The sequence below is a fragment of the Myotis brandtii genome, unplaced genomic scaffold (assembly GCF_000412655.1).
Source record: "Myotis brandtii unplaced genomic scaffold, ASM41265v1 scaffold45, whole genome shotgun sequence".
Taxonomy (NCBI): Eukaryota; Metazoa; Chordata; class Mammalia; order Chiroptera; family Vespertilionidae; genus Myotis; species Myotis brandtii.
This window is the reverse complement of record NW_005367209.1, coordinates 7,623,745-7,632,711: the sequence shown is the minus strand read 5'-3', so window position 1 is coordinate 7,632,711 and position 8,967 is coordinate 7,623,745. Positions and strand designations below refer to the sequence as shown.

Here is an 8,967-nt window from a genome sequence, read left to right as displayed (position 1 = left end):
GCGCAGCGGGGCCCGGGTGGCGGTCAAGAAGATCCGCTGCGACGCCCCGGAAAACGTGGAGCTGGCGCTGGCGGAGTTCTGGGCCCTGACCAGTCTCAAGCGGCGCCACCAGAACGTGGTGCAGTTTGAGGAGTGTGTCCTGCAGCGCAACGGCCTAGCCCAGCGCATGAGCCATGGCAACAAGAACTCGCAGCTTTACCTGCGCCTGGTGGAGACCTCGCTCAATTTTTTCGGGACCACTGGGTCCTGTCACCCTGGGCCCAGACACACCCTCCTCTCTCCCCGGGCCCTGGCGTTGGGGCCCGCGTCTCAGCCTGGGTCCTAGGATGGTCCCTGGGACGGACGTTAACTGGTATTTTCATAACAAGCGCTCGCTGAGTTCTAATCATTGTCTCAATAAGTGCTCAGTGCGTGCGAGCCATTAAGAAACGACTAGTACTTTTAAGATCGGGAGGGGAGGGGAGGGGGTTGGGTTCAGAGTTGGTGGGAGAACTGTCTAAGACCCCTCCTTCTCCAGGGCCTCTCCTCTTTCCCCTCCCTGCCTGGTTCCAAATATCCTCACAGCCCCCTCCCCCAGCTCCACCCCCCAAACTCTTGCTTCCTACTCTTCCTTCTCCTCTGAGACCGCCAGCCCGGCATCCCAGGGCAGTCCAGCAAGCTGCCGGCTTTCTGGCCGAGTCCTCTGGGGCCAGGGGAATAATTAACCCCCCAGGTGGGCCCAGAGCTCTCACATCACAATATCTAACGTCTTTTTCGCCCACTTTACATTCTTAAACGATTTCTTAATCCTCAGAGGCTGGCATGGAAGTGGTTTTATTTACCGGAAAGACTGGGCTCAGTGAGGCAGGGGGCTTTGCCTGCCTTGGGAAGGCAATCCTAGCTTCCGAGATTTCATTGCAGTTAGGGAGTGAGTCCATCCTGGGTTCTCAGTACTCACACATCTTGCTCGTGTTCTGAGAGGAGAGGGCCATGGGCTAGGAGGGTCTGAGGTTATTAATCTGAGTCCCAACTAGGTCCTAATGGTCTTCCAGAAGTGACTTTAGGTAATAATTTTAAAAGTCCTTCCTCTTTCTATAAATGGTGAAATTAATGAGTAGACATGAACAATGATGAAGGTTAATCAGTTTATAAGGGAAGTCAGGTTGTATTGCTGCTTTCTTTACAAACTTTTTTATAAATCAAGTGATGTGAATCCAGATTTGTCTAGATCCTTTCAAATTGGTAATGGTGCCCTCCCTACCCCAGGACAAACCTTTAAGAATGGATAGGATTTGGGGTGGGTTTGGATAGGGCATTTTGTTTGGAACTTTTGCCTGACTTTAAGATCTTACAAACTCATCCCAAGAGAACTCCCTGTCCCATTTCAAGTCAATGTTTGATGGTGGGTTGAGGGACATGATGACTATCACTATCACCTAGGGTCCTTTTTCAAAATAGGCTTTCACTTTATATGCCCATCCTTGCCCAATCTGTCCTGAAAAGCACACGCTCCCCCCAGGGTGAATATATTTGTTTTGAAAAGATTTTCCAGTAGATTCTTTTAGCTCACCTGTATCTTATAAGCTCTTCAGACCCCTTTCTCTGAAATGAGTGGTCTGGTCATTAGCCTCCTGTTGATGTATTTTATACACTGTACTAGAGGCTGCTGCCCCGCCCCCTGGTCAAACTCCCAGACAGGGGACAATTTGCATACTATGTCTTTATTATATAGGATGCTTACAATAGAGTAAACTGGAAAAAAAAAATGTTATTAAGAAAATCATAAGTAAGAAAAAATAAATTTATAGTATTTATTGAAAAAATCAGCATATACAGTTCAAGCCCTTGTTCAAGAGTCAACTGTACACTATTAAAACTTCCCCCACCTGGAGAATTTGTCACAACTCCACAGTAAACAGTGGTTGATACCATGGGCTTTGGAGTTAAACTCACTTTTATCATGGCTTGTCGGAACCGATTGCATGGGACTTGGGACAAGTTATTTCAAGGCTGTGGGGAGCATTCCTTTATCCCTAAGATGACATCGGGTTGCTGTGCAGCCTGGGTGTGTCAGTAAGTGCCCAGATAAGGGGACCTCATCGCCTCAGTAAGTTTAGGCTGTATTTTGAATCTTCTGCCATCATCCCCTTTGAGATGGGCAGTGTTCTTGTTCAGGTCTCCCAAACTTGTTTGACCATGGAATACATCCCATTTCCTAGGAACACCTAGTTGACAGAAACATTGGTATTTTCTTCCTTTGTGAACTAAAACAGCTATAGAAATGAAGTATGTTCCTTTAGGTCACTTACTTAATATGTTCCTTTCAGTAGTTTGGAGTGTTAATATATGAGCTTCTATTATGGGTCAGGTAATGTTCTTGACTCAGAGATGGAGCACTGAAGTGACATTGCCTCCACTTATGAAACTCACATTGAAATTTACATGTCAAGTGTTAATTTGGAAAGCAGTAAATAGGCATCCAGGGTTTTTTGTTTATTTGTCCTTGGCTATTAATATTAAAGTGGAGAACACTTTTTTGCTATAAATATTTAAAGTGGAGAACACATACCCAAATTACTCCATTTTCCCGGCTCCAGCTTCCAAAGTTTAGCAGTCTTACTCGGCCCTGTGGTGCTGACTTTACAACATACTGATATTCAGGAATGTTAGAGCTGGAAGGTATCTTAGAGATAATCTGGTTCAGCTGTCATTTAAGTAGAAAATCCTTTGTAGCCACCTTTTCCCAGTCTTCAGCAATTTAGGGTAATTTTGAAACAGAACAAAAAGGGTTCATCTGCCTTAAGGTCTCAGTTGAACCAAATTTACGTGCAGGCACACCTCCATAGGTGTGGTTCACGTCATCACAATAGAGCCAGTTGGAATCTTTTTGCTGGTGGAGGGTCTTCAGTTGGTTTAAAAATAAAAAGGGAAGCACAATAAACGAGGTATGCCTGTACTCTATACTTTTACTGAGTCCCTGTAGTGTTATTTAGTTCACTGTATTTTACAAGCTCTTCACTTCATTCTCAGACTGTCTCCTCCTTCACTATGGTTAATGAATGGTCTGGACTTGTCCTAAAGGAACTTAATTTGGAAAGTTTGAGGACCTGTAGAAGACTTAAATTCTAATCGGGTCACAGGAGGAAAAAGCAGGTTGGCTCATTAACAAGGGCTTCCTACAGAATATTGTAAAGAATTAATAGGAATGAGAATCAGAAGTTGGCAGAGAAGGTGGGCCTGAAAGAAGGGAGCCTAGGACATGTGGGTAGGTAGTGAAGAGAGAAGGTGGAATCATTTATTTCACAGTTGGGCCAAATAGAGAATAGTGTTTCCCCAGCATTAGTATCAACTCTCTAGTGAACGCTCAGAGGCATTTCTGTAGTCTTAACTAATTATTTTGACACAGAAATAATCCAATATATAAAAGAAGAGGGCAACTTTTAAATTCAGTTCTTGGTCTTCTCTAACCTTGTTTAATAGACTTCTGTGTCTGTCCTTTTCTCTCTGAACATACATGGAACAAGTCCTGCCCAGACCATGATGTAGATAACAGAAGCTGCAGAGTCCATAGCGGTCTTAGGTGTCGACCTGGCTTTCTGTTTCACAGGGAAGGAAACTGAAGCCCATAAAAGCACAGGCCTTGCCCCAAAGGAGTTAGTGGTGGCATTCAGGTGAGCCTCCAGGCGTTTAAACACCAGATTAGCAATCCTGTAAATTATTTGGTTAATGAATTGGTGTCTTTATTTAACTTTTAAATACTTTTTACAAAAAGGAGCTAAGGCATCAACAGTTCATTTTTATCTCCTTGTTTCCTTTGCTAAAGCACCTAAAACTAAATTCATGATTACTACCACTGAGAAGACAGCAGGCAAGCCTTGAGGTCAGTGTAAAACTCAGAAATTCTGGTGCTTTCTCTTAAAGTACACACTGATCCTAAGGACAAAACAAACAAACAAAAATACAGGACAAACTCTCCAGGCTCATAAAACCAAATTAGAAAGCGAGGAACCTTGCTTATCCAAACTTGGTAAACAGTAGCTCTGCTTTACCAGTTATTTGATGTTTGCTGCTCTTGGGATACCTTTAGGTGGCTTGACATGGGTGGGAATCTCGGCCTTTGAGAGGCAGTCGCGTCTGTGCACTGATGCCCAGTGATGACTGTGAGCCAGGCACTGTATTACAAGAGGCAACACAAAGTTTCCTCATTTGGGCAGAAGACATATGCCCAAATGATCCCAGCGGAAGGTCAGGAGTGATGGGTATCCCAGAAAACAGTAGAGGTTCCCTATGGGAGTATAGAGGCAAGGAGAAACAGGGAAGGAAGTAGACTTTAGTAAGCTGAGGCGGGGAGTGTAGTGAGGGGAGGGAGACCAGGGTCTTAGCAGTGGATTGGTTGTCAGTCTGAAAACTCCCCCCAGCCTGTTGATTGCCTGGGGAAACCTTGGGCTCAGTACCAGGTCATCAGTGCCCAGGCCTCTAGAACAGCGGTTGCCAACCTTTCGGACATCAAGGACCACCAGTGGTCTGCGGACCACCGGTTGGCGACCACTGCTCTAGAAAGCAACTCTGAGTTCTCTGCTGTGCTTGTGGTCTCAGAGTTAAGGGAGTCCCCCAGTGGAGGCAAAGAGCTGAATGGTGGTCTTTGGCTTTCATGACAGTGACATAGGTAAAAGGCAGCATTAGGGGCCTTGGAAATTAATGGGATACAGTAGAACACTGGTATTGACTTGGAGTCCGGAGGTGTTGGTTCCAGTTTCACACTGTTAATAAGAGCTAAAACTCACTGATTGCAGTGTGCCAGGTCTGTTCTGAAGGTTTTACACCTGTTAACTGATTCAGTCCCCACAACCACCCTTGGAAGTCAATACTGTAATTATCCCTATTCTACAGGTGAGACAACTGAGGCACTAGCAGCTGTGCTGCACTCTTGGGACAGGTGGCTTAAGTTCTGAGTGGTTCTGTTCTTCTGGATCGTTAAGTGGACAGAAGCATATTTCACACAGAAACCAATGGCTATTATTTAATTTTAATTATATATTGCCTGGGGAAACCGTTTTTAGTAGCCATTGGTTTCTGTGTGAAACCATTTTTAAGATCTGTAATCACCCCACCATCTTATAGTAACAGCCCAAGGTCATTGAGACTTGGACTAGAGGTTGGTCTATATCAGTGGTTCTCAACCTTGGCTGCACATTAGAATCACCTGGGAATCTTTTTAAAATCCTGATTTCTGGGCCTCATCCTCCGGAAATTCTGTTTCTTTGTTATGGGTGTTGTGGCCCCATCCCATAACAAAGAAACAGAATTTCCGGAGGATGAGGCCCAGAAATCAGGATTTTAAAAAGATTCCCAGGTGATTCTAATGTGCAGCCAAGGTTGAGAACCACTGGTCTATATGCTCAGTATTTGTGGCACTGCTGATTTCTGTCGGTGCCTTCTCTAAATGTCTCAGCTGCCAGGCACCCTTTACCTCCTTTCTGTTCTGTTCTTGAATGTCTTGGGACAACCAGGCAGACTTCTCTCTTGCTACCAACCAACTGCCTTCCTTCTGTGTGCACTGGGGATTTTAGATCCCAGCCCCAGGAGATAGAAACAACCCTTACTTGAGAGCTTTGGTTAATTGGGGTTGCATTGGGTAGGGCTTTTTATAGTATGTAAAAATTCTAGGAGAGCTTAGCTTCCTAATAGAACATCAGTTTATTTTTACCTCCAATATGGCCTTTGGGGTCCTTATGGCCAGAAGCCCTATTTAGTAACTCAAATTCTGGATGTCTTTAATTTACATGGCTGCATGCCCTATTCATAGGCTCTTAGACATTTGCCCAGGGTCACATGGCCATGGAGGTGCAAGAGTGGGGATGATGTTGACCGCAGACCTGGCTGTCTCCTTGTCCTTCTAGGCCTATGGGTTCATTATTGGCCTCTTGGCTTCTGTGAAACACTGTGTTTCTCTGGCAGCCACCCTAAGGGGTCCATTCTCTAGTGCACAATGACATTGACTAATCTTAAGAAGTACTTTGAACACACCCTGCTGTGTTGACACTGGACCTCCCTACCCCCAACATCTTACAGCAGTGATGGCGAACCTTTTGAGCTCGGCGTGTCAGCATTTTGAAAAACCCTAACTTAACTCTGGTGCCGTGTCACATATAGAAATTATTTGATATTTGCAACCATAGTAAAACAAAGATTTATGTTTTTGATATTTATTTTATATATTTAAATGCCATTTAACAACGAAAAATCAACCAAAAAAATGAGTTCGTGTGTCAGCTCTGACACGCGTGTCATAGGTTCGCCATCACTGTCTTACAGTAACAGCCCAAGGTCATTGAGACTGGGACAAGAGGTTGGTCTATATCAGTGGTTCTCAACCTTCTGGCCCTTTAAATACAGTTCCTCATGTTGTGACCCAACCATAAAATTATTTTCGTTGCTACTTCATAACTGTAATGTTGCTACTGTTATGAATCATAATGTAAATATCTGATATGCAAGATGGTCTTAGGCGACCCTTGTGAAAGGGTCGTTTGACCACCAAAGGGGTCGCGACCCACAGGTTGAGAACCGCTGGTCTATATGCTCATCTTTTCCTTAGGAAGACATGCTAAGCTGGGTCCTTGTCTTCAGCAGCTTCTCAGAACTGAGATCTTTAGCTGTGCCACTTCTTTAAAATATGTTAATGTATAATTCTTAACTAATCAAGAACAGGGATGGCAGTAGTCAACAAATTTCAAACTTCATTTTTCTAGTTTCCTTTCTAATCCTTTTTCTCCAATATTACAATTTTATATTCTTTTTTTTTAACTTGTCATTAAACTTGCTTATGACATGGCTTTTTATTTAAGTAAATTTTGTTGAAGTATAACTGGCCTTTTAAAGCGTTAAACTAAGTGGTAATCATAAATTAACTGTTAACTACTCTTGGATAGTTGTTTCCAATGCTTCCCTTTTACTGTGCTGTATGGAATACCAGTTCTGGTTGTTTTTGGTGTTGGTGTATCTTTTTTGTTGCTAGTGGTGGTAGGGGATTTTGTTTTTGTTTTTTTGTCTTTTTGGTACTCTTCACTTAGAATAAATTGCTTGAATGGGATTTTTATGTCAAATGGATTGAGCATTTTTAAGATCTATGATACATATGCTAATCTAGCATCTCAGCATATTTAAGTAAAAATCATAATTAGTTCTCTATTGAAAAATGAACCTGAATGAGACTGGATGAACATTAAACTCCTTGGCAACATCCTATACATAAGAGTCTACTTAACAAGGAGCTTGGGTCGAAGTGGAAATAAAACATGTAGGTGTTAAATTCTGCTGCTGGTACTAAGAGGCAATAGTGGAGCTCACAATTAGAATCCAGGCTCACTGGCTATGAGACCATACGTAAGTTATTTAATCTTTTGAGGCTTAATTTCCTCACCTGTGACTGGGAATATAATTATCATCTAAGTAGGTAGGGGTTTGGAGTAAGAAGAGAATTGGCTAGAGTCCTCTCTGAATTCTTCCTGTCCATCTCATAACATGTGATAAGTCACTAAGTTCTATTGATTCTAAACCTCCAAGACCTCTTTCTCCCATCCCCTTTTCACCCCTCCCTTGCCAGCCATCACTTCTTGGGCTTTCAAAACCTCCTGATGACTATTCCATCTCTAACTCCTTATGCTTCCAGAGGGAACTGTTTCATCAATTCTCAGACATGCTCTTTCACATGCTAACATCTCTGAAGTCAGAACTCGGCTTAGTCAATAGCCTACCATGGTGTTGTCAGCAATCTGTCGATCTTACTTAAATGGTATGTCTTAAAATCAATGATTTCTTAGATTCAGTAAGCAGTATCTTTTCTAAAATAGATCAAGAACTTTTAGTTATTTCCCATGTCTTCCAGTTGAACTTCAAATCCTTTTGTCTGCCAGATACCATTTCTCATGACCTGACTCCAGCTCTATCTCCAGCCTCATTTGTGACTATCTCCTACTGCAGCTCTCTTCTGATTACCCCAGATTACTGGGGTCCTTCGCTGCAAACTCACACCCCACTGTGCTCTGCTCCTCCCTTCATCCTAGGAGACACAGCGCAAGGACCCTGCTTGCAATGATTCTCAGCCTGCCTCTCTCCTCCCCACCTTTCCCTGCTCCTCAGGCAGAATGACCCCTATTTCTTGTTCTCAGGTTTACCACCCCTAAAACAGTGTCCAGTGAGATGAGACAGCTTACATAATGAGCCTTTAAAATAGTGCCTGGAACCCAGTGACTCTCCCAGGTTAATTTACCTCGAATCCTTACAACCTCCAAATAACAGTCTTGCTATTTTCTTCCCTTCTGGGAAGCTAAATTTTTAACTCTCATTAATCTTATAGAAACTGTCCGATTATACCAAAATAGGGAATTATAAACTTAAGTAAAGTTCATTTTTTTCTATCTGTTAAAAATAAAACCTGTAAATTTCGTTTGGGGATTCTGCTAGTTGCTGCATGTGTCTATTCCAATTATACATCCTGAAACTGGGGAAGTCACCACAGGCTGGCTCAGGGACCCACCGGGACCACTGTGAGGTGGACCTGTGCTAAAGCTCCATGGATCACCTGACCTCTGTAAGCCCCTACTCCGACTGGCAAACCCCAGTGACATTTTGGGGCCCAGGAATTAGTGTCATTTCAGGACAAGTGTTTGGTAATTCCACAAAAGTTTGACCAGTTTCCCTTCTCCAATTCAGTCACCTTGGTAAATTATAAGACTAGGGCCTTGGCTGCTCAGAAGAGGCAAGTTACCTGGGAGATCAGGCAAGTGTTAGTAGGTTGGCATTCAAGCTGGTCCCATAAGGTACACGCAGATTTAGGGAGAGGATGCTTTTTAGATAGAGATCTCCTAAAAAAAAATGTGGTCTGGTCTAGCTATGGGTTTTGGCTATAGGCCTGTGAAATGTGATATGGAATCATGGACTTTCATTTTCTGATCTGTTTCATCTCTTGCCTAACACGTGGCCTGC

The 8,967-nt window shown here is 43.3% G+C and overlaps 1 protein-coding gene across 1 annotated transcript in view; it reads left to right on the top strand.

Annotated features, from left to right (window-relative positions):
- Positions 1 to 8,967, top strand: part of STK35 (serine/threonine kinase 35) — a 41,027-nt gene that overhangs the window by 5,312 nt on the left and 26,748 nt on the right. Inside the window, exon 3 of the mRNA XM_005874764.2 lies at positions 7 to 225. Coding sequence (XP_005874826.1) covers positions 7 to 225 — 219 coding nt within the window. The remainder of the gene's footprint in view (positions 1 to 6; positions 226 to 8,967) is intronic.